We start from the raw sequence: 26,131 nt of genomic DNA on the forward strand, positions 1-26,131 counted from the left end.
GCCGAGGACGAGGAGGACGACCCGCCGGCCCGCACGGCGATGAAGAAGAAGATGAAGGCCAGCGGCTCGACCAGCCGCTCCGCACGCCGGTGACGGCCGCCGCGGTCAGCCGGTGTCCGTTGTGTACCCCCTTTCCCCCTATTCCCCTATCCCCCAATCCCGAAATCTACCTTATGCATTCCGATCTTGCATGTATGAACTACTATGAACTAGTATGAACTACCCCTATGCTTATCTACCTCTATTCCCCATTCCCCTCCGCCGTGGATTGAATCTATCGCCGTGGATCGAATCTAGCGTGCATGTCGAAGAGAGAGAAGTGCTTACCGCCATTGATGGAGTCCGATGGTCTTCTTCCTCTGCTCCGATCCACCGCCGCCGGTGAGAGTTGGGAGAGTGGGAAAGAGTGGGGAGAGGGAGCGGTGAGGCTAATAAATGCCGGTGCTTCGGAAAGCAACGCGGCTTGTCGAGGGTGGCCGCGCGCGTGCAGCCGCGCCCGCCCACGTGCACCACTCGGGCCTAGCCATGGAGAAACCGTCGATTTGTGCGTTTCCAGTGAGCCAGGCCCTGAGGTGCTTTAAGAAGCGTGCGATGCAGGCCCAATAGTGTATGCGGGCTACCAAACAGGCCGTGCACATCCCGCGCGGGCCTGGTTGGGCTGCATGCGGGCAACCAAACACGCCCACTACGTTTTTGCCCAGCCTGGCTGGAGAGGATGCAGGCAAATAACTATGTAGAATACATGGCCTTTTTTTTGTTTTCACTTGACCTCGCTGAGTCCGGTCTAGACCTGTTAATAGACAACCCAGTCCAAAGGCCCGAACCCGAAGCCCGACATTTGGGCCGGGCTCGGGTTCCACTTTCTTGCCCGAAACCTGGCGCAAAAGCCTGAAAAAAGCCCTAAAAGGCTATATATAATTTTATGTAAAATATAGGTATAATACATCAATGTAATCCTGAATATAATTAATTTAATTAAAAATGTCACGGTTCATGTGTTTCATGCCAGGGAGGGTCGGGCTCGGGCTTGGGATTTTTATTCAGGCTTTGCCAAGCCCGGCCCAAATCCGACCCGGCCGTGGAAAGATCAGGTTTAGTTGGGCCACGGATGCAAAGTGCTGAGAATCCAGACTGGCGGCATTCGCCCGTTGATCGGCCGACACGTGTGAGACAAAAGGGCATGGCTGTCTCGCTGACCGGGCAAAAGAAAAGAGCAATCAACGGACGGCCGGGGAGAAAGATGATGCATGGTGCTAGCCGGGCTCGGGCTGCGCGGCACATGGCCGTCTTTCTTTCATTCGAGCACCCTCGGGGGTCAGCAGACAAAGACGGTGCCATGGAACGAAAGCTCCAGGCTGCACCACGTGGGACGGGACCGCAACGCGACGTCAGACGTACTCGTCCCGCCCAGGCGCCCAGCTGTGTAGCCCAAAGTTCGAACGCGCAGCGGCCGTGGCGCGTAGTTCGCTTGCTAGCTGCCTGCTGCTGCGCGTAATAATAAACTAAACTGCACACACGATCGACCAGCACACGTCAGGGACACATGGTAAACATAGATTTTCTCCGTCGCTCGACACCGGGAAAGCAAAGTGATTAGACAACGCCACGACAGGGGAGAAGGACATGCTTTGCTTCGCCTGGAAGCTAGTCCTAAAGCCACCGTATCACACCTCCTGATACGTGACAGCAATATATACACATAAATTAGTCCAAAGATTTAAGAAAATCGTCGGCGAGAAAGAGAAAGCGAATAATACCCATCCCTCCTGGCGCCCAGTATTACGTCCCTAAAAAAATAACTCATTTCATGCATGGCGAGTTGGCGGCAGGTCGCTTTGTCGCGGGCCCCGACGCCAATCGACGCGGCTCGCGGGCGCCGGGCAGGGCGACTAGTCGTTGGGATGGGGTGGCGAGCCACTAGAATGATCCAGGTCCGCCGTGTCATGGTTTTACTGGTGTAGCCGTATTAGAGCAACTTTAACGGGCCGATCCAAACGGACGGCGTATTTGTCCGTTTTTGTCCGTTTGGATCAGCCGCCCGCCTCGCGTCCGTCCAGTTTTACCATTGGGTCGGCAGTGCGCCCAACGCGTCGACCCATATGTGACGGCGTGGCCGGCTGGCCGCCCAATTGTACATTAATTTGCATTCAACATATTATCAAATGAAAATGTTTAGTCTGGCAGCCGAAATAAATAGTATAGTTTTTCAAGCCAAATACAAATAAAAATGTTTCACATAGTTTTGCAAATGAATAAAAGAAGATACATTTAGTGGTTGCCAACATGAGCCCACATATGCTCAACCAAATCATTTTGCAGTTGCACGTGAGTTTTCCAATCACGCATGTCTTCATGAAATTGAGTGAACTGCTCAAATGTTGCCGCTACTCCATGCTCAGGCACAACATTCTCACCCTGAAACTGAAAGCCTTGATCGTACAGACGTTCCGGGCGCTCGTCTTCTACGATCATATTGTGCATGATCACACAAGCAGTCATCACCTCCCACAGTTTCTGCGTGCTCCAAGTATTAGCAAGATACCGAATGATGCCCCATCGAGATTGCAAAACACCAAAGGCACGCTCGACATCCTTTCTAGCACTCTCTTGCTCTTGGGCAAATCTTTTCCTTTTCTCTCCGACAGGGTTGGGTATTGTCTTGACAATAGTGCTCCACTGAGGATAGATACCGTCACCCAGATAGTACCCTTTGTCGTAGTTGTGGCCGTTGACAGTAAAGTTCACTTGTGGGCTGTTGCCTTCGGCAAGCCTAGCAAACACCGGCGAGCGCTGAAGCACGTTGATATCATTGTGTGATCCAGCCATGCCAAAAAAAGAGTGCCAGATCCAGAGATCTTGAGACGCCACAGCCTCTAGTATGACAGTGAAAGCCCTGACATGCCCCTTATACTGCCCTTGCCAAGCAGAAGGGCAGTTCTTCCACTCCCAGTGCATGCAATCTATGCTGCCAAGCATCCCCGGGAAGCCCCTGCTGACATTCATCGCCAACAAACGGGCTGTATCTTCAGCTGTCGGCTCTCTCAAGTACTCAGGGCCAAACACAGCAATAACAGCCTTGCAAAACTTATACAGGGACTCTAGGCATGTAGACTCGCTCATACGGACGTACTCGTCAATGAGATCATCAGGCACTCCGTATGTAAGCATTCGGATGGCGGCAGTGCATTTCTGATAAGAGGATAAACCAATCTTGCCGACGGCATCCTCTTTGCACTCGAAGTAGTCATCATAGCCAACCACTCCCTCTCTAATACGGTTGAAAACATGCCTACTCATATGGAACCGGCGGCGGAATTTGTGATGTTTGAACAACGGGTTTGTTGTATCAAAGTAGTCCTTCCAGAGAAGGAAATGCCCGCTCTCTCGGTTGCGATTCAACGACGAAAGGTGGCCCGGAATGGAGCCACGGAATAACGGCCGCTGGCTGTTGAGTTGGTGATGGACCAACACAGCAGCCAATATCTCCTCCTCGTCGTCGGACGACGAATCGTCAGAGTAGCAAAGGGAATTGTGGAAAAAGAACTCGTCAACGGAGTCCATTTCGTACCTTGGCAAACTGTCGAACAACTTGTGGGCGTCGACGAAGGAGACGGCCGACGAGGGGAGTCGCGGCGCCCACAGACCAGCTAGCTGCCCTGCCGGCGTCCGACGAGCGTGCCGGTCAGATGTGGCAGGGGCGGCGAGGCATCTTCTTGGTCGCGGGCGGCTGTGCGGTGGGGGAAGCGGCGGTGGGAAGCAGTTTGCTCCCCGGCGGCAAAATGGCGGCGGAGGGCGACGGGGGGGGGGGGTGCGTTGCTGGGCGGATGTGGAGACGGCGGCAACTGGAAGAGTCGCCGGAAAAAAATGGGCGGCGGCGTCGGCGACGGAGGAGGCGGGAGGGTTGCTTGTTGGGCGCAGGGTGAGACGGGAGGCCAATGTGTCACAGACCAGCGGTCCCGGGGACCGGAATAGGCAAACGCGCGCGTCCGTCGCGTGTCCGCGCCGACGCAAATCAGGTTTAAAAATGGGCCTGGAATGGGTCGCCCGCGGACGAAAAACGGACGCGCGTCCGTTTGAGTCGGCACGTTGGGCCGCCTTTTATGTCCGCGCTGGTCCAAACGGGCGGCCGCGGACGAAATGAGTCCCCCATTGGAGTTGCTCTTAGTTTAGTCGCTTCAAACAAATTCGTTTCACTACTTGCGCCGTGAGACAGGCAGTGGTGGGGCGTCGCGGTCAAATCCCGATCGGTTTAGCCTTTTGCTAAAGCGAATCCTTTTGCTCCTGTAGTAGGTTCTTCCCATATTGCCCATGGATTGGGGGCAGCCGCTCAAAACAGGAGTTTGATATTTGGAGGTTTGAATATATAAATGTGTAGCTTCTCCCCGTACTCTGCCCCGGTCTTGGAGGTTTGAACGAATGCACGTGTCATCTGTACAAAAGAATGAGTTCATCTGTTCGTGTAAAATGGTAATATATTAAAAAAAAACACCCAACCAATCAAGTATTAAAATACCCTGAAAAATATAAAGGGAAGTTATATTAGAAGTCCCTGGCGATAACAGTCTTCATCTTCCCAAATGTCCGATTGCGCACCGCCGCATGTTGCTGTATCGCCGGAGCAATCCCGTCGTTCTTCATTGCGGACATAAGTCATCAAGGCCACAAGCCCATTGGACCAATGCCGTGAAGAAGTCGTCGCGGCTAGAAGACTGCAGATTCAAAAGCCAAACCTCCCATTATTCCTCACTCGAAACAGACTTTCGTCCCCCTTTCTAAATAAAGGCACAACAATTATTGCTCACTCAATTATTCCTCACGGACCTCATGCCAACACCGGAAGTCATAACTACAAGAAGAAGACGAGGCATGAAGAGCAAACTACAAAGGGAAGTTGTCGTTGTTGTCGTCGTCGCGTGGACAAACCTTGCAGACCATTGCCAACCAGAAAATACACCATCGAGTCATCGACACCACTGCAGGCAACACCGTCGAAATGGAGAGATTCAAGGGGACCTTACACGTCCTATTGGCGCCGTCACCACCACCAATGGCATGCTGCCGAAGAAGACTTCGTCACCAACATCGTCGGAAGAGCCAAAGCGACGAACATCGGAAAGCTACCCAAAAGGCCCATATCGGGGGAAGCTATAACTCTATGTACTCCCACACCTGCAACGTCAACGAGGGGGGAGGGGGGGGGGGTTGTGTGTGTGATGACATTGAGGAAGATGACTGGAACTCAATTTTCTAAAACTACTTATTTTAGGTGGCCCCTTAGGAAAAAAATACCCTGATAAATCTGAACGTTCAGATTTTAAGCATGGAACCCCGTAAAAAACATTTGGGTTATCATGATTAAAATCCAAACATTCGAGAATTATTATTTCTGAAAAAAAAGAAAAATCATAGAGCGTCCGTGCGTCTTCACGGGTGCCATGATAACCGAGGGGGCATGACGGTAACTTCTCCCTCCCAACAGTCACCGAACAGTTCCCCGTGGGCAGTTTGGGAAGAACACAAGACGCGCCACAGTGACACACGCCGAGCCCCAGACCACCACATATGCGGCGGCCCTCCCACCCCACCCCAGGAGTGAGGAAGAGGAGGAGAGTCTCTCGCTGTCTGCCGCAAAAGCCAAATCCCCCATCTTTAACCCCGCTCCCTCCCATTTCCACGAGAAATCCATCGGAATCGCACCCGAAACCGCGAAGACGAACAGCGAGGCCGACGCCGAACAAATCTCCCCCTGTCTGTCTTCATCGCAAAGCCCGTCCCTTTCTTGTTCCGCCTTGTTCCTATCTCCTTTCCGTGCGCCGAATCGATCTTGCTTGGCGGCGGAGGGAGGACGGAGGAGGGAGACCTGCTCGGCTCTGCCATGGCATTGCCCGCGCGCCTCGTGCGCGTCGCGCTGCTGCTCCTCGTCGCGCTCTCCTTCTGCGCCGCCGGGACGCACCGCGCTCCCCGCGAGCCCCACCGGGCGCTCCACTCCGGCCAAGGTTTGTTTCTTGTTTCCGTTGCCTGATTTGTTGCGGAGATTGCTGGCTGTGTTGATGATTCGTGCGCGAGTAGCCGTTGCTTTTGTCATGCGTGTTCGTTAAAATATCTCTCTGCGATTTCCGGGCATTATTATTCTACCAAGTCGGATTGTAGATGCGGAAATACTCGGCCCCCGATTTTTTTAGTGCTCTGTGGTCCTCAGGTTTCCGCGCATCTCTTTCTTGTCCTCTTCTTTTCTTTCTCAATTTTTATCTGAAAGAAAAGAATCACGTGTTGCGCTACCGCGTTTGTATTTCTGGTGGATTCAGAGTGTTGCTCTCGATGAATCTGTATCTCTTTGTAAAGAACAGAGAAATATCTGAAATTTGCTAGTATTATGTTTATGTCACGCCGCTGCCTATTTTCAGTATGAAGATTTTTCAGGATGGTGTTGGCATCTTGGCTGCCGCACGAATTTCGGTCTCTTCTGCGTTCTTGTGACGGCACACCAATTATTTCATCCTCTTTTTAGCGAGACTCTTTTTCCAAGTTCCTGTAGCTAGTTCTCAGCAATGCCGCTCTCAAATTCTTTCCGTACCCCAAATGGGTTTCTCATTTCTGGTCCAGTCTTCCGCCCCTTTCGATGCGTTACTCATCCCCATCTCCACTCTTTACTTTATCCACAAGTGGTTTTCAGTAGGTTGCCCTTTAGCCTTTAGGCATCCGAGTGATGTACTAATGTTCCTGAAGTTATTTTCCTAATCATCTGCTAGTATAGTTCTCCATTATATGAGGCTTTGATTTGTCCGTGTCATGTTTGTTTGGTAATTTTGAAAATCTGTACTCACAATTTTTTTGTTCAAGTTATAAATTAACATGTGCGTGTTAAGAAGGTGTATATTATCATACCAGCGTGGAGTATGCCTATGTGGTGGGATAATATTATTATGTGATTTAACTATGTTTTCATGGTTGTAACAAGAAACTCTTACTGAAAAAAGCAGATACACATGGCCTGGTGGTGAGAAGATCAGTTGCTGAAGCTCCTGCTGACATAAATGTCACTACCAATAGCTCCTTTGTGTTGGCGGAACACCGAACATTCCGGAAGGACCCCCTGAATGCTTTCAACAGATATGCGGGCGGTTGGAATATCAGTGAAGTTCACTACTGGGCTGTAAGTCTGTTTGAAAACTAAGCGTGCATCTCTTTTATCTGCTTATGTCTGTTGCTTGCATGGTACTAACATGTTATTGCCCCTGATTCTTTTGTTTCAGTCCGTTGGATACACAGCGTATCCCTTGTTCGTCGTTGCCTTGCTGTGGTTTGTGCTATTCTTCCTTCTTATGCTGGGGATTTGCTGCCACCATTGCTGCTGTGGGCACAAAGGTTATAGCTACTCGAGAATAGCATATGCCCTTTCACTGATACTTCTGATATTATTCACCTGTGCTGCAATGTAAGTACTCACATCTGTGAAGCTGGATCGTTGTCTTACGTCTGCATATTTTGAGTTGTGTTCGCTAAACTAGTTCCATTATATCAATGCTACCAGTGCTGGAAGTGTTGTGCTGTATGTTGGCCAGGGCAAATTCCATGCAAGCACAACGACCACCTTGGATTTTGTCGTCGACCAGGCGGATTTTACTGTTGAAAACCTTAGGAACCTCTCGGATAGTCTATCCGCTGCAAAAAAGGTTGACATAGGACAGTTCTTACTTCCTCCAAATGTGATGGGTGAGATCAATGAAATTCAGGCAAAATTGAACACATCAGCTACCGATCTTTCTACTAGAACATCTGAAAATTCTGTGAAGATCCAAAAATTGCTGAATCAAGTGTAAGTATCATTTTTCCTTGTCATCACAATTTCCTCTTAATTAATGATGCAATATGACAGGGGCTGGTTATCATGCACATGATTGACAAATTTCATTTCAGGCGGCTAGCTTTGATTATCATTGCAGCAGTAATGCTTCTTCTGGCATTTATTGGCTTCCGTAAGTGCTTACGATTTTTTACATTGGTTAAAAAATGAATGTAACTGTATGCATTTCTGAACAAAACTAAGTCCGTTTTATGCTAACATGCTGATCGTTTGATTTTACCAGTGTTATCCATCCTCGGGCTGGAATTCCTTGTCAACATGTAAGTTCAGACCTTTGTTTATGCTAACATGCTTGAATTCCCCTTTCTTTGTGATAAACCATGCATATTGCTCATTTATTCAATTTTTTATGCAGTTTGGTTGTTGTTGGATGGATACTAGTCACCGGGACCTTTATCCTGTGTGGTGTATTCCTTCTTCTGCACAAGTATGTACTCCACCCTTTTGCAATCGTCGCACTCAGTAGAAGTTTTCTGTAGTATTACTATGCACATTTTTTTTATGAAGTGTTAATATGCATATAGAAGAACACTCAGTAGAAGTTTTTGTTAGTGTTAATGTGCACATAGAACTGTTGTTTGAAGTGTTTCTATCAGTTTTTACGTAAGCTACAGCCAGGTTTAACTAATCTTTGTAATCAAATGGTAGATAGCCAGCTAATATATAGCTATATTGTGAAGTTAAAGAGTCTTTTACAGATTAGTGCCCATTATTTGGTTTTGGTGCCAGGCCTATTTCTATTTGGTTGGGGCATGTTGACAGCACATGATGTAGCACCTACATCAAATCATCAACAGTCTATATCTATCTTGCAACTATATGTAGACTGCTCCTTGGGAGCCTTGCTGCATCGAAAATGCCAATATATTGTCATCCTGGCATTTTTCCTTGTTATTGCTGGTTAATTGGACTCTGAAGCCCCTACCACCAAATAATTTCTTTGTTTCTTATCCCACTCACTTTTGTACTGCGTTCTTTGGTTCCTTCAAATCCATGCTGTCAGCACTCACTATTGATAAGTACAGACCGTAAACCCATCTGTCTACCATAGCTGGTTGCTATGTTATACTTTATTTTGCTTTGAAGTTATGTGTCGAGTTAATTACAATTATTTTTCCTTTGCTACTTGGACCACTGACTTTGGCCCCTGGTGATATCTCTGGCATGGGAACATATATTCTGTGAACATCTTTTATACTCCCTCTTTGAACTTCCAAAACATCTTATATTTAGGAACGGAGGGAGTAGCTTTGGTTCAAGTTGTTCCTTTCTGTTGCAAAACCTGTACAGAATCATGTTTGAAAACATGTAACTCTCGGTAAAAACTGCGAAAAAATGGGGCATTTGATGTAGCTTCATGCATTTAGAACAAGATTTCGTGTTTTCTGTACTATTCAGTAGGTACTGTTGCATGCTATGTTTGTTTTGGTCCATTCACTGGTGCTCTGGTGCTTGCTTACTTTGTGATAATGCCTCTTATGCTATGATGAACGAGTTCTCTTATTCTGTCTATTTGTCACCTTTTCTGTCATGACAGTGTTGTTGGTGACACCTGTGTTTCAATGGACGAGTGGGTCGCTCATCCAACAGAACACACTGCTCTGGATGACATCATCCCCTGTGTTGAACCGGCTACGGCGAACGAGACCCTGACACGAACCAAGGAAGTCACATCACAGCTAGTGAATCTGGTGAACCAGGTGCTCTCCAATGTGTCAAACCGAAACTTCCCTCCGGCGGCGACTCCCTTCTACTACAACCAGTCAGGGCCACTGATACCCACACTCTGCAACCCGTTTGGACCCAATCTGAGCAAGCGCACCTGCGCCCGCGGAGAGGTCACCTTGGACAATGCAACCCAGGTAATTGAATGGTTTGTGGCTGCCAGTTGCACTTTGAGATCACATCATTTTGGCGAAACTCTGAACAACACTGGTAATGGTTTGTCTGCCCGTGCCGCTGAATGCAGGTCTTCAGGAGCTTCGAGTGCCAGACGAGGACGGTGTCAGGGACCGAGGTCTGCACGACGGTGGGGCGGCTGACCCCTCGGATCTTCGGGCAGATGGCGGCGGGCCTGAACGTGAGCCTGGGGCTGTACCAGTATGGGCCGTTCCTGGTGCAGCTGCAGGACTGCACCTTCGTGCGCGACACCTTCAGCAACATCAGCCAGAACTACTGCCCGGGGCTGGAGCGGTACAGCAGGTGGGTGTACATCGGGCTGGTGCTGGTGTCGGCGGCCGTGATGCTGTCCCTCATCTTCTGGGTGATCTACGCCAGGGAGCGGCGCCACCGGGCGTACAACAAGGCGCACCGGGGCGACAAGCCGGCGCCTATGGGCGGGGATGCCTGATCCACGACGACCGTTTCATGCGTTCGGTCGCCATGGATGACGACCGTTTCATGCGTTCGGTCGCCATGGATGGCGTCAGTGAGTGTAGAGAGTAGAGGACCGCCGTGTGGTTGACTTGATTGCTGCCAGTTGATTGATTCTTTCTTCGTTTATGTGCAAATGGTGCTTGCTAGTAGTATTTGTTTGTGTTCCATGCTTCGTTGATGTACAGTTTGTGATCTACTAGGAATGAAGGATTGCGTATTTGTAGACTCTGCTCTGCTTCTCCTTCAGTTTGTGATGCACAATCTGTGATCACTCACTTTGGTGTCGAAATTTAGATCAAGCGAGGTGGCTAATTGCACAAAGTTCGATTTCGATGGCACAGAAATGATCGCAGGGTGAGCTATTGAACCATGCGCCCGGCGTTCATCGCTTGTGCTCTGAAAATTCCTGATAACTTAGGCCCCATGCTTGCCTGATCGAGCCGAGTTACTCATCCAGTTCAGAGGTCGCCCCTGAGTTCTTCTTGGTCCCTGGCTCTCTGCAGCTTTGGTTTCTCCTGTACCAATTCTAGACTACTTCGAAAAACACTAAGATATATTTTAACGGAATCAATAACTTCTGAACGCACAGTATTTTAGAATTTGAGTCCGAACGTCCTTTCCACCGCTGGATTTGATTACAGATCTTAAAGCAGTGGACCCGAGCCACGTCAGCGAGCAATATCGTTCGGGGAAAACAGAAATCGTCACGAACGACCCGCACGCACCACTCACCTTCTTCTCTCTCCCGTCACTATCCCCTCCCTTATCCTCTTCCTTCCCCACACACACAACCCGTGGCCGAATCATTCCTCTATCCATCCCAGGCGGTTCTCCGGCGATGGGTGGCCCTGTCGCTAGTGGTGGAGGCAGCCGAGCTGGGTGCGGCCGGCGGTAGCCTTGGGGGGGGGGGGGTGTCACCGCGGTGTGCGGCAGCTCCGGGTAATGGCCGGCGGCGTTCCCCTTCGTCGCCACGCGAGGAGAGGAGGAGCTCATGCATTGCATCTGCGGCGCCGGCGGCGATCCCCATCGTCGCCGTTTCGACAGGAGCCCCCTTCGGCTCCGGCGGCGATCCCCTTGGTCGCCGTGCGAAAGGAGTCTCCTTCGGCTCCGGCGGCGATCCCCTTGGTCGCCGTGCGAAAGGAGTCTCCTTCGGCTCCGGCGGCGATCCAACAAGCGACATCCATGGCGGGGTTGCAGCCTCGCGCTGCTCGCGGCGGCCGGCGACATCGCGAATTCCGCCCTGAAGCTCCATCTCCGCCGTTTTTGCCTCGCACAACCATGAAGCGCCGGGTCTGGCGTGGCTTCCTGCATCGACAGCTGACGGCCATTAATGGTCCAGTGCCCTCCACCGGATGAGGTGTTAGTGCTCGCGTAGGGGCGTGCTAGAGAGGATCTGCTGCTCGGCCAGGATCTAGAGAGGTTGGCGGCTTTGTCTTCCAATTCCCACATTGACGAGCGAACAGGAGCTGCGGCTGCTCCTGTGGTATGCATGCTATCGCCGCCTTTTGTGATTGCTTCTGTTTTTCCCTCTAGATCATATGCAGTGTTTTGCTTTTGGTGATTGGACTAAGTTGCTATGAGTACTAAGTTCACACATCATCACTGCAATTTTTTAGAAATCTTTGTAATAGTGGCACACCATCACGGTTCATAAACGATGGCATCTGTATTGCCATGGTAACTTTTGTGTAAACGTGAATCTGGCACCATGGTTTAAAAGTATGTTTGATTTTTGTATTTTTGATTGACTAGTTTGGTTGCTGCTGCATTTTGTACTTGTGTAGCAACATAGCAAATTTGTCATCAACAATTTTTAGCTACCATCTTTTGTTTTAGTAAATAGTTGCCATGGCAAATTTGCCTCGTTTTTTGCTATGAAATTTTTTCAGGCCATGGGAAATTGATATTCACTTTACTATGAATTTTCCCAGACTACGGTTTTCACTATGAATTGCTCGAAAGTAGGTATACATCATAGGGGGCGGCAGGCGCGGTGCTCGAATGGGTCCAATCGATGGTACGCAACGAGCTCGGAGGGTTGCGTGCGGAAGGCTGCACGAGGCTCGGGTGCGAGCTCGAGGGAGACGAGCTGCACGAAGCTCGGGTGTGTGAGGTGCTGCTCCTTTGGATCAGGACCGCGCAGCGTCACGAAATAGGTTTTGAAGGTGAGAAATGCTTGGGTCCCTATGTGGCTCCCTCTAAATGCTTTTGAACCATCCTGTGTGTGAATGCCTACAATTACCAACCACCCATGCATGAATGCCTCAAATTATCAGCATACAAATTTTTTGTCTCTAAGAATCATGTCAATGATTTCACAACTTTTTACAGTCTATGTATTTTACAAATCAATTCAAGCGGTGGCATTGGTTACAAATTTTCTTTTTTTTATGTATATTTCTGAATGTTAAGAACATCCATAGCCTTTGTTATGCCCTTGTTTGGCAAATTTTACTCCATTTTTGCCATGGCAAAAATACTTCTATTCACATGGCAAATTTTACTTTAAGTTGCCATGGCAAATTTATTGTAAAGAGCATGGCAATTTTGTTTTAAATATGATGGCAGATTTACATAGCACGGTAAGTATACTTGTATAGCCATGCCATTTTTTCAATTTATTCCATGGCAAAAGTACTCCATTTTGGCCATGGCAAAATTAATCCATTTTTTGCCATGGCAAATTTTTATTTCACTTTTGCCATGGCAAATTTAACTCCATTTTTTGCCATGGCAAATTTTTACTTCACTTTTGCCATGGCAAATTTAACTCCATTTTTTGCCATGTCAAAAATACTTTTATTTCACATGGAAAATTCTAGTTTAAGTTGCCATTTTAAATTTTATTTTAAGTTGCCATGGCAATTTCAATTTAAATATTATGGAAAATTTACATTTTATAGAACATGGCAATTTTTGCTATGTAGCATCTAAAATATACTTGTGTAACCATGACATTTTTAAATTTTTTTCCACGGCAAAAGTACTACATTTTTGCCATGGCAAAAAAATAAACCATTTTTGCCATGGCAAACTTCTTTAATTAACATGTTCAAAAACATGCAAACTTGCCATGGCAAAGTTATATATGTTTAAAAATATGTCAAACTTTGTAGATGTTCAGAAATATGGCAAACTTGCCATGGCATTTTAAATGTTAAAAACATGACAAACTAATGATGTTCAAAAACATGGCAAACTTGCTATGGCAACTAATGATGTTAAAAAACATGGCAACCTAAGATGTTCAAAAACATGGCAAATTTGCCATGGCAACTCAAATCAGTATTGTTTATAAATGTGTTTTTTCCATGGCAACTAAATGCATTTTTTGCCATGGTTCATTGTGTCTTTTTGCCATGTCCATCCGAAGTTTGTCATGGCCATTACAAATTAGTTTGAGAACACGACAAGTTTGTTCTTTCAAAATTGTCTTTTCCATGGCAAAAAGTTTTGATTCTTTGAAATTTATTTTGCCATGGGGATTACATGTACGATATCATCACAACTTAAAAGGTTTTCTTCATTTTTTTTGAAAATTTTCTATGTGTCTAGAGAGAAATGTTTTCACCCTATCACTTCATGGCAACTTTTTCCCATTTTTTTGTAAACTTCGTAGTGATGGCAACTTTTCGTACTGTAGAGATGCAGGTTGCCATGACTTCTTCCTATTTTGTGCCATTTTTTAAAACATAAACTTGAACATGGCAATTTCTTTCATAGAATGGCAAAAGTCCATGGCAATTTTATCGTGCAAAAGACTAGTGTTTATTAGTCGTAGAAAAACTGGGATTTTTACTAGTCATACATGGGCTTTATTTGTCGTTTTTCTTTTCACAAGAAAAAGGCCTGTAGGGCCCGGTGGGTGGGGCGTTCGGGCTGGGGCGTTTTCCTCGCGAACAGGTTGTTCCCGAACAATTTGTTCGATCGATACCCCTTCCATCCCGAACGAAACGTTCGGTCTGGGGTGCTCCCAGACCGAACGGTTGGTTGTTATCGACGTCCTATTTTAAAGGTTCATAAGAAGTACAAAGCACCACAAATACAACAACAACAACAAAAAAGCCTTTAGTCCCAAACAAGTTGGGGTAGGCTTACAAAGCATCACAAATATAATAAAAATTACATCGAGTATTCAACACAACCGGCATATGCAAAGTTTAGTTCACAAAGAGAGTATACTAATATCCGCACACGCAAAGTTATACAACATTTAACGACCCTCCAAGGCTGTGATGCTAATTGCATTTGTGGAGTTCTCTATGTTATCTGTTGCTTCTTGACCTTCACGATTACTTAGAGCAAAGTAAGCGGGTTGCTTTGGAGTTGGAAGAAGCGTGTTTTCATTCTCCAACATAAACATAACCGATGACATTAGCGGCCTATCGTTGGGATGGTCTTGAACACACAAGAGTCCGACATGAACACACCGTAGAACTTCATGAAGTGAGCAATTCGTGACAACAGAAGAGTCCACTAGTTCAGTTGCTTCTCCAACTTCCCATAGTCTCCACGCCTGACCAAGAAAATGAAATGATGATGAAGTTAACAAGTACTCCCTCCGTTCCTAAATATAAGTCTTTGTAGAGATTTCACTATGGACCACGTACGAATGTATGTAGATGCATTTTAGAGTGTAGGTTCACTTATTTTGCTCTGTATGTAGTCCATAGTGATATCTCTACAAAGACTTATATTTAGGAACGGAGGGAGTAGTAGTTTATGAGGTTGGGGCCCTTGCAGTGTGTGTGTGTGTGTGTGGGGGGGGGGGGGGTAACTGTGCACGTTCAACAATACTTACATAAGTTATAAGGCTGCAAAAATTTGTTTTGAGCAGAGGTGAACTGATCTTCAGGCCACTAACAATCTCCAAGAGAAGAACACCAAAGCTATATGTGTCTGTTTTAACAGAAAATGCACCTCCCATCGCATATTCAGGTGACATGTAACCACTATTTAAGACATTCAACAAGTCAGAAAGGAATGTATGAACTAAATTGTATTAAGCCATGGAAAGTACAATGTTAAGGATTTGTTAATTCACCAGTTACTTACTATGTCCCGACAACCCTAGTAGTGTTTGCATGATTCTGGTTTGCACCAAATATTCGTGCCATACCAAAATCTGAAATTTTGGGAGTCATTTTTGCGTCCAACAAGATGTTGCTTGCTTTGAGATCTCTGTGAATTATTGTTAATCTTGAATCTTGATGGAGATAAAGAAGACCTCTTGCTATTCCTTTAACTATTTTGAACCGCGTCGACCAATCAAGCATGTGTTTTCGTGCAACATCTTGATAAAATATGAAACAAATCTAGCCATCATGAGTATAACTCCGGCTAATGTAAGAATTAAGCAACATAAGATCAACATACTAACACGTACCAAAAATAAAGGCATCCAAACTTTTGTTAGGTAAGTATTCGTAGATCAGTAACTTCTCATCTTCCTGAATGCAACACCCATGAAGTCTGACCAGGTTCTTGTGCTGCAGTTTTGCAATTAGAACTACTTCATTTTTGAACTCCACAATGCCTTGACCAGAACCCTGGCTAAGCCTTTTGACAGCAACCTCATATCCACCTTCCATTGTGCCCTATAAGAGTGCATATTTTTTAGTCGGGTAACACTTGGAAGCTAACTTTTTCAACTCCACAATGCCTTTCACGCAATGAAGTGCACTTTTAACCCCTTTTAATTGTAGCCCATGAGATAATTTTTTACTCTAAAGTGTTCTCCTTGTATACCCTAAAATATCAAAACTTGTGCAAATGGGCAACTCATTTTAAAGCACGCCAATTTTGGACATGGACATGTTTATTTGACATCCATTTCGAGATGTATTAACAACTGGGGAAGTAGAAGGCTTCAGTGAGAACAACAACAACTAAATGCGTAAGTTCTCAACTTCTCCCCATAGATGGCACATCATCCCGATCATGATTTGAGACTCAAAGCTCTTTTCTAGAGTTAGATAGACAACAGTTGAAGGGTAAATTAGTCATGTTTCATTTTTAACCCAAAAGATCTACTGTAAATACCACTTTATATTACCTTGTAAACTTTGCCAAAACCTCCCCGTCCAAGCAAGTTTGAATCAGCGAAGAAATTTGTTGCTGAAAGGATCTCTTTGTAGCTAATAAATGGAAATTCTGTACTTCTGCCTTCGAGTTCATCGGATGTGCTAAAGTATTCTCGCATTAGTTACTTCTGGTTTTCCTTCTTTCGCCATTTTCCTGCTGGTAAAGACATCCATTTTTTCCCTTAATTCTTGCATTAATGTTCATACAGTATGTCAAAAAAGAGAGGACATCTGTTATTCTACCTCTGAATTTGTAAGTCCAGATGAGGGCAATGCATGTCAGCAACAATAGTAATGCTATAATTGGGAGTAAAACCTTTAGTAAACTACTCTTGTCAACTGTAGAAATGCAACCAACCAGAAGTTCAGGATTCACTTGCACAAGCATACCATGTCGGATCTGTCAAGCTAATTAAGTACGTATACCACAGTAATTTGAGTGCCTTAACTACCAGTGCTTGTGGTAAATCAAAGATCTGATCATCTAGAATAGTATTTGATCTTGCAATATGCTTATTCCAAAACTCAATAGTTAATCGGCCATTGTCAATGTGAGAAAAAATAGTAACTCTCTCTATTGGATAATTGCTAAAACATGGACTAAAAACAATTCTCAACGCACTTGAAAGTGAAGAGGGGAAGTTGTATGGCTTACCTTAGTAATTGGGAAACATATCTTTTGTATCTGTAAGATGATGTTAAAAGGAAGGAATGTTCTGTTTTTTATCAAATCCATCTTACTCGCTTTCGGTTCGCAAATATATGACAATTTAGATGAGGAACTTGTAAATTTTTAGCTATTCACAAGGCAATGGGACAGTGCATACCAGGAGACTCAGCAAGGCGAAGGTACATGTTCTCGCCAGAGTCAGTTGACTTTCCTGTGTCGATAAGCTCCCCTGTACAAACCAAGCACCTTGTCGGGTCATCGTTAGCACCACCACTACTCAAATTGGCGTAAGCATACGCCGTACATGAGCAGTTGCTGCTGCACTCGGCGGCACACTCATCGAAGCTTCTGTTCTTGAAATGTAAGAACTTGTCAGGGACCTTCATCCCAGTTAAAGTTATGAACTGACTTTGCTTGCCACAATTCAGGTCTTCTGTTCGCCGACAACCGCTTGAAAAGTTAAGATTTTCAGGCTCAAACCCATGGAAGCATTTGCATGCCGGGACAGTACCAGTGAGGTCGCAATAGCTGAATGGGCCACATGAGGCATAGACGTCGCAAGCAGCTTTGGGCCTCTCAAACAGGACTGTCCATGATGATTAGTGGCTGTTCCAATTTAGAGACTTCAGCGTGCCTGTGTAGTCAAGCGTCAAACGCGTGAACGGTAAACCATCAGAGACAGTGAACATATAGTAGAACTCATCGCCCAGCTTGATGTTTGTTTCATACACAATGGAGCTGGCGTTGCTGAGGTATGTGCCGCCAGACACCGACACGCCATTAACCACATTGCTGCGAGAATATGGCGTGGTCCCCTGCCAAATTAGCCTCTGAAGGGTCGGCGAGCTAGGGTCGCCACCGCATGAGAAATCCCCAGAGGATGGGTCATCCAGACCCTTCCAAGCAATGAGCCGCTCGACGGCATGGGCCTTGTAGCTCAATAAAAGTTTCATCGTTGGAAGTAGTGTGTCTGTCGGATGATCAAAGCTCTGTCATACATCCGTGGAGTTTGGCAATCGGAGGACGAAATTCCCGGAGTTGAGTAGCAAAGCGTAAGCTTCGGCCCCTCCTGTGGTGATACTGCTTGTAGCCCTCCAAATAGCATGGCCTTTGGAGTCAGACAACGCCAGATCAGAACTGGTGGTGATGGAGAGCATCGCGGATGAAGAGGTGGTGATTGGGTTGTCTCGATTGGCGACCCACACGACGGTGCGTGGACCAGGGATGCTGTGGTACCATATGCCAAGGTAAGAACTCTTGTTGGAGCTGGTTGTGGAGAAGAAGCCGAGCGCGAAGTTCCCGCTCTCTGATATGAGTGTGTCGCCGTGGGTGAGTGGTTTTGCCCGTGTGAGCTGATCGTCGGATTCGCAGAACGAACTCAAGAGTAGGAGGAAGAGGATGGGAATATGGTGCACATCCATTGTGCTGTCTCCTTACACCTTTTGTGTCTAGGGAAGAAAATAGCACACAGATATAGCTGAGGTGTATGGTTGTTCGGAGCAATTCCGCTGCAGTGAGTGGATAATGTAGTACCCATATGAGCTTGGGATTAGATAGACAAACACTCTCCGGAATTTTCTGTCCTTCCAACTGAAACTCAGCTCTCATTGCCTGTTAGGAAGGGGGTGGGGGGATGAATGGAGGGTGTGAAAGTCTGAAGTTAGTCAGACCAGTGACATGATAGATAAAGATTGGAGGTTGACGAACACGCTCGGAAGGGGGGAAAAATGAATGGATGGTGTCAAAGTCTGAAATCAATGAGACTAGTGATAGATAAAGACAGGAGGATCGACCTAGGCCATATGCAGTGGCGGAGCTCGAAAAAAAATCTTAGGAGGGGTGAAGCTGCAAAAAAATAAACGAATGAGAAATCATCCTAATACAACATGTTAGATATTGCAAATATTTAGGTAATTAGATAATTATATTTACTTATCCACACTAGCTTACAAAATATATTTCTAATGTAATTATATGTATAACCTACTCCATAACAAAGGAACTACACCAAAATCACATTCATATCTCTTTCTTTTGAAAAATGCATCAATAGTTTTCCCCTTACCATCACTGCCCCCTTCTGCTGTTCCGCAAACAGCAAACAATTTAGAGCAGCAATCCATGACCCAATGTGAACTGCAGATAACCTAATTAGGACTTCCACAACTACTGTAATTAAGAATTGCCCAAGAATATGTACCAGCGGGAAGAGGGTGGGCAGATTGCTCTTGCCAATGGCTTGCAGCTCGCCGGCTCACTGCAGGCGGCGGCGGCGGCAGCGCCTAATGCCTGGCCGCGGCCGCGATGAGCGAGTGCTGACCGAGTGACCGACCGCCGGTGGCTCGCCATCCCTCAACGCCAGCACGCCCAGTGGCCAGATGCCCCACTCGTACCTTCCCACGGTCAGTTGTCGCCGCTCGCCGCTCGCAAGTCCACGCGATGGGGGCGAGAAAGCAGAGTAATTTTTTTTTGAGAATCAGAAAGCAGAGTATATAACTTTTTTTTGAGACAATCTCGCGAAACTTTATTAACCCGTCACAATGTTTACAGGGACGAAATGAAGATCTCCCGGATGGCCTAACCACACATGGCGGCCAACCGCAAGGGAGAGAGAATGTTTCGCTAGATTGTGAGCTTCATAGTTTGAGCTCCTAAATTCATGACCTATATATATATATTGCAAGATAAAAAGCTAGAAGAGTGTTCTGATATCTCCCGAAGTACAGCTCCATAAGTAGCTAGCTTGCCATGATTCAACTCATCGACAACCACCTTGCAATTGGATGCAACCTGTATATCTTGTACATAAAGATCATCCGCCAAAGAGAGAGCTTATCTTATAGCTAGGGCTTCCAACGTTTGAGGTTCTGTGATGTGCTTGAAGATGATCGCTGAAGCCCCCAGAAAGTTGCCCTGCTGGTCTCTGCATATCACTCCGACAGAACCATGCTTCCTTCTCACGGCCACTGCCCCGTCAACATTGATCTTGACACATCCTTGGATTGGCGGCACCCATGTTGCACTCCGCATGACTCTCCCTGGTACCGCATGCGTCTCCCTTTTATTTACTATCTCCAACTCTGACAGAAACTTATTGATGAAAGCTGATGTAGCATGTGGAGACTGAAAAATATCCTCATGAATCGCCTTTCTTCGTGAAGCCCAGATCGCCCATAAAGTTACCACAACACGAACGAAATCATGCGGTTCTAATATTTCATGTAGAGCAAATAACCAGTCTTTAGCATGTTCCTCCTGGTGTGTAATGATTTTCTCGACCAACTCCTCAGGTGCTAGAGCCCACACGCTTCTTGAGAGAGCGCAAGAGAGAAGAGCGTGCCTCCATGTATCCCTCGCTCCACACAGGCAGCAAGTATCTGTATCGGCCATATGGCGATGATGAAGCACTTCTCCGCTGGGCATAGAGTGTCTTGCAAGTCTCCAGAGAAATAAGCGCAGTTTTGAGGGTACCTGGATATGCCATAGCGTGCTCCAAAACTTGTTGTTTTGCCCCGACGATGAGCCCTCAGTCTCGTTCCACCATCCCTCTCTGCTTGTCTTCGTTCGTAAAATCATTTGGTATGCTGAGCGAACGGTGAAACATCCAGTCGGTTCTTCATGCCAAGCCCAAAAATCTGGCTGCCTCCGCATACACACAGGTATACTTAGAATCTCGTTTGCATCAACCGGAATGAAAACTGAGCGAACAAGCCCCTCATTCCATTGTGCAGTCGTAGTATCAATAAGATCAGATACACGTTGTGGTGGGTTCGGCACTAAAGATGTAATAGGCCTTTTGAAACTATCTCGAGGGATCCAATTATGCAGCCATATATCCGTGCTCTCCCCATCCCCAATTCTCCTTATAAGACCCTGAGCTAAAATCTCCTTTCCATCCAATATCGGACGCCAAATCTGAGATGGATGAGGGCCCAAATCAGCTTCCAATAATGTACTGTTTGGGAAGTAAACAACTTTCAAAATCTGAGAACTGAGAGAGCTTTCATCGTTCATTATTCTCCAGGCTTGCCTCGCAAGCAGAGCTAGATTAAACATCTCCAAATCACGGAATCCCAATCCTCCCAGATGCTTTGGTTGTGCCATAGTGTCCCAGGCAACCCAGTTTGGTTTTCGTTTGCCTTGCTTACTCCCCCACCAAAATTGCCTAATGATGGCCGATATATTGTCACATAATCCTCTAGGGAGACGGAAGCATGGCATTGAGTAAACCGGAATTGCTTGTGCAACTGCCTTGATCAAAACCTCTTTGCCGGCAACAGAGAGTAATTTTTCCATCCAACCTTTTACCTTCTCCCAGACCCTGTCTCTCAAGTACTTGAACGTTCCATTCTTGGAGTGTCCCACGTCCGTTGGCATGCCCAAATAACGATCACTTAAAGACTCATTGTGAACCTGCAAGGAGTTTTTGATTGCTTCCCTCATAGAGCCTGGGCAGCCCCGGCTAAAAAAGATGGATGACTTGTCATGATTGATACGTTGCCTAGAAGCATTACAATATGTTTCCAACAGGTTTGACACTGCAACTGACCCCTCAACATTAGCCTTAAAAAGCAACAGGCTGTCATCTGCAAACAAAAGGTGGTTTAAAGTTGGGGCTGTTGGGGCCACCTTAATACCTGCAATTGATGACTGTGATCTGGATTTCAGGAGGCACGAAAGGCCCTCTGCTGCAATCAAGAATAAGTAAGGGGAAATTGGGTCTCCCTGTCGGATACCTCTGGTTGGTCTGAAAGAAGCAAGCTTCTCACCATTAAAAAGAACAGAAAAGGACACTGAAGTGACCATGCCCATAACTATATTAATCCAACTGTGAGAGAAGCCAAGCTTGTTCATCATAGCCCTCAAAAAAGGCCACTCCAATCTATCATAAGCCTTCATCATATCCAATTTGAGAGCACAATAACTATTAGTTTTTGCTTTAGACCTCTTCATGAAATGCAAGCACTCATACGCGCATATGATGTTGTCCGTGATAAGCCTCCCCGGAACAAAGGCAGACTGTTCAGCCGAAATTATGTCTGGTAACACTAGCTTCAATCTGTTGGCCACCACTTTAGAGGCAATTTTGTACATCACGTTGCATAAGCTTATCGGCCTAAACTGGGACAGGAGGGTAGGGTTTATTACCTTAGGTATAAGAACAAGAACGGTGTCATTAATACCTTCTGGGCTCTCCTCTCCATGGACTATTTTCAACACCACCCTTGTTACATCATCTCCACAAATATCCCAATGGCGTTGATAAAAATGTGCGGGGAAACCGTCCGGTCCCGGTGCCTTCGTCGGGAACATTTGGAACAGTGTTGTTTTCACCTCTTCTTTAGTGTATACCGCATTCAACATAGTATTCATCTCATCAGACACCCTCCTTGGCACGTGAGTTAACACTGCATCCATCCCCTGGACCTCCTCGGAGGTATATAGCGTTTGGTAAAAATTATTAACCATGGTTTTGAGCTCATCTGGATCTACTACAATTGCTCCCAAGGAATTATGCAAGGCTTTTATCATATTTTTCTTCCTCCTCAGACTCGCTCGAAGATGAAAAAATTTGGTGTTCTCGTCACCTGCCATCAACCAATCTATCCTCACCCTCTAGCGCCACATTATCTCCTCTCAGTGATACATTTCAATAAGACGTTCATTTATTTTGAGCTCCACATGTGACGGCCCCATCCGAAGAGGATCAGACTGCAACTCTTCTAACATTTTCTTTAAATGCTTGATTTCCTTCCTCACGCTTCCGAACGTGTCGGTACTCCATCTGTCGAGTCCTCTAGCCAGGTTCTGAATCTTAAGCCTTATATCATCTACCGAATTGCAAGGAGCTTCGGTTTCCCAGCTTTGGATCAACATATCTCTCAAGCCCGCATGAGTCTCCCACATGGTCTCGTACTTAAAGTCCCTCTTTGCCCTTTTGCCCTTCTCTCGGCCAAAGTCCAGAAGCAAGGCCATATGGTCCGATGACGCCGCAACCTCATGTGTTATGGAGGCTAATGGGAATCTCGCCAACCAGTCTGAATTTACCAACGCCCTGTCCAGACGGCATCGAGTAAATGAGCCACCAGTCACTTTCTTTTCAAACGTCCAAAAACAGCCCTTATAGCCCAAGTCAAGCAGCATGCAGACGTCAACCGTATCTCTGAAAGCCTAGATTTGTGCATTACTGCGTTCCCCTACACCTTCATGCTCAGTTGGACGTAAAACTTCATTAAAATCGCCTATGCATAACCATGGGAGGCTATTTAAAGTACTGATGTTTTTTAATACAGTCCACGTTTGGTGTCTTAGATGGGTCTGCGCCTCCCCATAGACACACGTCATCCTCCATGGATCCTCCCCCTGTTCTGCAATAGAAACATCAAGGTGATAACACGAGTAACCAAGGATCTCAACTTTTATTGCACTGTTCCAAAATAAGCCAATTCCACCACTCCTTCCTTGACTATCAACCGCATATGAATTATCATAACCTATCGAGCTAGCCATAGCTTCTACCCTTTGACCATCTATCTGTGTCTCAACGATACAAAGTAGGGTAGGGGCAAACTTCCTCGTGAATTCGCGAAGCTCTTGGACTGCCGCAGGTTTACCCGCGCCACGACAGTTCCAACATAACGCATTCATTGGGCTCGGCGGCGCTCCTCAAAGGAGCCCGCCAAAGAAGTGACGGTATTGCCATGACCGACACCTTTCTCCACATTCTCATCCATTGCATCTATGTTTTTCTTGGCTCTCTTTAGGTCTTGCTTGCTGCTCGGGCTCTGAGGTATAGACGGCGAAGTGGTTAGAGCTAGCATCATCCCAGAATCCGAACTGTTTGCTTCATTGTTCACCGAGTGCTTCATATGCCGTGCCCTCTTTCTGTTACTGTTAGCATCTTCCATGGCGGCATCAGATTCAGAGCTCACTTGGTCCTTCCCAACATAACCGTCCTCCTATTCCGAACGGGGGTTTGCTCCCCGGCCGCCACGGCCTCCCCTCCGTCCTCCTCTTCTACCGCGGCCCCCTCCCGGGCCTTGTCCCGTCCTCATGACCCACGAGGCTCTTAGATCTTTAAAGATCAACGCAGAAGGAGGATGTATACCATCACCATGCTCTTTGAACTGATGCCCCAACATACCACAGACCGCACACCAGTCCGGTAGTTTCTCATACTTAATCCTGTATATCTGGCGCTTCCCCTCTCGTATCATAGAAACTGTGTTCTTCAGAGGCTTATCAACCTTGATCCGGATCCAAACTCTATGAAAGTTGCCAGCAAAGTCTTGTGATTGGGGTTCGACATAGATTACTTCGCCAACCTTTGCTGCTAGTGACGGGACCAGATGAGCATACAGTGGAGGTACATCATGAATCTGAACCCAAATTTCTATGGTGTCGAGCTGCACTGTGGATGGCTTTGTCAATCCATCATAAGGCTTGAGGATGACTGCATCTCCTCGGAAGTGCCACGGGCCATCCCTCGTTACTCTTTCCCAGTCCCCCAAACAGGAAAATTGCACAGTATAGAGATTATCCTCCAAGGGCTTGAACTGAACTTCTTGGGCAAGATCCCACGCGGCTCTCATGTTTCTGAAGAACCAAAACTGACTATATGTCTTGGGCGAGTGCACCCTGGCCAAAGCTATCCAGCGTGCCGCCTCGACTGGAATCTCCTTCTCGTCAAAAACCACATCATCGAGATCCTCTTCTCGAAGGCCGAGCTCCTTCATCAGGGTTGTTACATCGTCAGTCTCCGCTGATCCACTCGAACGAGATCCTGATGCCCCGCCTGATGCCATGATTTGTCGAACCCTAACCCGATCAGAAACGACTCGGGCCTTGCAGATGCCCTAGGACCTCCTCCTCCCCTTGCCCTCCTCAGGCTGATGAGCACAACAGCGCCCCCGAGCGAGAGAGGACAGGAGATCGCGGCGGAGACAGGGAAGTCAGATTCTCAACGGCGGCGATCAAGATCGCCCCGAGAGGAGGTAAACCCTAGCGTGAGGGAAGATGTGCCCCCGCGGAGTATATAACTGTAGTATTGTGTCAGTCGGTCGCTGCTGTTTTGTGTCCCGGAGAGATAAATGGGCCTTGTGGGAAGTTTCCCCAGGTTGGCCCCTGTGAAGAGCTAGGCGATTCGTATGTGTTGCTCATTGCCTCAAGCAATGGCATTGTGGCACCACCTGCTTATTTACCGATTTTGACAAGGTTCCAGCTCCGGTTTCTCGGTTTTAGGAACCTTCTAGATGGTTTCTGTTCGAAATTTCTGTTTCTTTTTTATATTTTCCTTTTCTATCGGTTTGCTTTTGTTTATTTTATTTTTTGGTCTTTATTTTCTTTCGAAAAATGTTTACAGTTTTTAATAATGTTTCTGAAATTTTAAAAATGTGCACAATCTTTTTTAAATACTCTTTTTTAAATGTAACGAAATATTTAAAAGATGTTCACTATTTAAAAAAAATCAAAAGAAATTCCGAAAATATTTATGTTTTTCTTAAATTTTCTCAGTTTTTTAAATATTCACTTTTAAAATGATAACATGTTTTTCTATAAAAGAACAATCGAAAAATAGTAAAACAGAAAAAAAACTAACATGTTACAGCTCTCCTTGTGCTACACCCCCCTTCCGAATCAAGATATCCTCTTGTTCTATTATAAATAAATAGTAGCCATCTGCTCTTTCACTAGGAGAAGATTTGCCTGAGATTGTTTAAGCAATCCCCTTAATCGTCGATCCCTTGCCAATTGATTATGACTTGTTTAATCGAGAGCAGAGACGAATTGTGCAAAGGCTTGTAAGTTTGCAAATTGGGCTAGTTCTAATTTTAATTTGCCATCTACTTGTTTCATGTCTTTAGGGTAGAAGGCTTGTGCATTTTACTCTTCAATCTGTTTTAGCCATAGATAGGTCCGAGACTTGGGCTGTCGTCGGCCTCATGAGGAAAGAGGTGGGAGACTGGCGGGAGACGACCCGGGCGCTTTTGGGATGCTTCTAAAAACCAACGAATCCCTGCCACTTAGTGAAATGTGATATAGATTCTTCCTTATTACTATTGACTGGCAGGACAAATGCGAAAATCAGATATGGTTTGGTATTCGCTTACTCCCCGTATTGGTTATGTTCCTTATTCC

The 26,131-nt window shown here is 46.3% G+C and overlaps 2 protein-coding genes and 1 pseudogene across 2 annotated transcripts; 1 reads left to right on the forward strand and 2 right to left on the reverse strand.

Annotated features, from left to right (window-relative positions):
• Positions 1 to 1,664: 1,664 nt before the first annotated feature.
• Positions 1,665 to 3,561, reverse strand: LOC141026205 (uncharacterized). The gene is made up of 2 exons (XM_073502199.1): positions 2,644 to 3,561; positions 1,665 to 1,673 (listed from the first exon to the last, which is right to left on the reverse strand). The coding sequence occupies exons 1-2, from the start codon at positions 3,559 to 3,561 to the stop codon at positions 1,665 to 1,667; spliced, it is 927 nt and encodes a 308-aa protein (XP_073358300.1).
• Positions 3,562 to 5,550: 1,989 nt separating this feature from the next.
• LOC109733919 (uncharacterized) lies at positions 5,551 to 10,463 on the forward strand. Its single transcript, XM_020293129.4, has 9 exons — positions 5,551 to 5,996; positions 6,981 to 7,153; positions 7,254 to 7,435; positions 7,532 to 7,816; positions 7,918 to 7,976; positions 8,088 to 8,124; positions 8,220 to 8,291; positions 9,402 to 9,726; positions 9,834 to 10,463. Exons 1-9 carry the CDS (start codon positions 5,876 to 5,878, stop codon positions 10,212 to 10,214), a joined length of 1,635 nt encoding a protein of 544 aa, XP_020148718.1. The 5' UTR covers positions 5,551 to 5,875; the 3' UTR covers positions 10,215 to 10,463.
• A 4,595-nt stretch (positions 10,464 to 15,058) lies between these two features.
• On the reverse strand, positions 15,059 to 18,414 carry LOC120967193 (S-locus-specific glycoprotein S13-like; annotated as a pseudogene).
• Positions 18,415 to 26,131: the final 7,717 nt, after the last annotated feature.

This window comes from Aegilops tauschii, chromosome 6 (assembly GCF_002575655.3).
Source record: "Aegilops tauschii subsp. strangulata cultivar AL8/78 chromosome 6, Aet v6.0, whole genome shotgun sequence".
Classification (NCBI taxonomy): Eukaryota; Viridiplantae; Streptophyta; class Magnoliopsida; order Poales; family Poaceae; genus Aegilops; species Aegilops tauschii.

Bases quoted from the DNA above. Each gene is read 5' to 3' on its own strand.
- LOC141026205 (XM_073502199.1), bottom strand. From the start codon at position 3,561: ATGGACTCCGTTGACGAGTTCTTTTTCCACAATTCCCTTTGCTACTCT.
- LOC109733919 (XM_020293129.4), top strand. From the start codon at position 5,876: ATGGCATTGCCCGCGCGCCTCGTGCGCGTCGCGCTGCTGCTCCTCGTC. The intron at 7,436-7,531 runs GTAAGTACTCAC...CAATGCTACCAG, and splicing joins TTATTCACCTGTGCTGCAAT to TGCTGGAAGTGTTGTGCTGT. The intron at 9,727-9,833 runs GTAATTGAATGG...CGCTGAATGCAG, and splicing joins CCTTGGACAATGCAACCCAG to GTCTTCAGGAGCTTCGAGTG.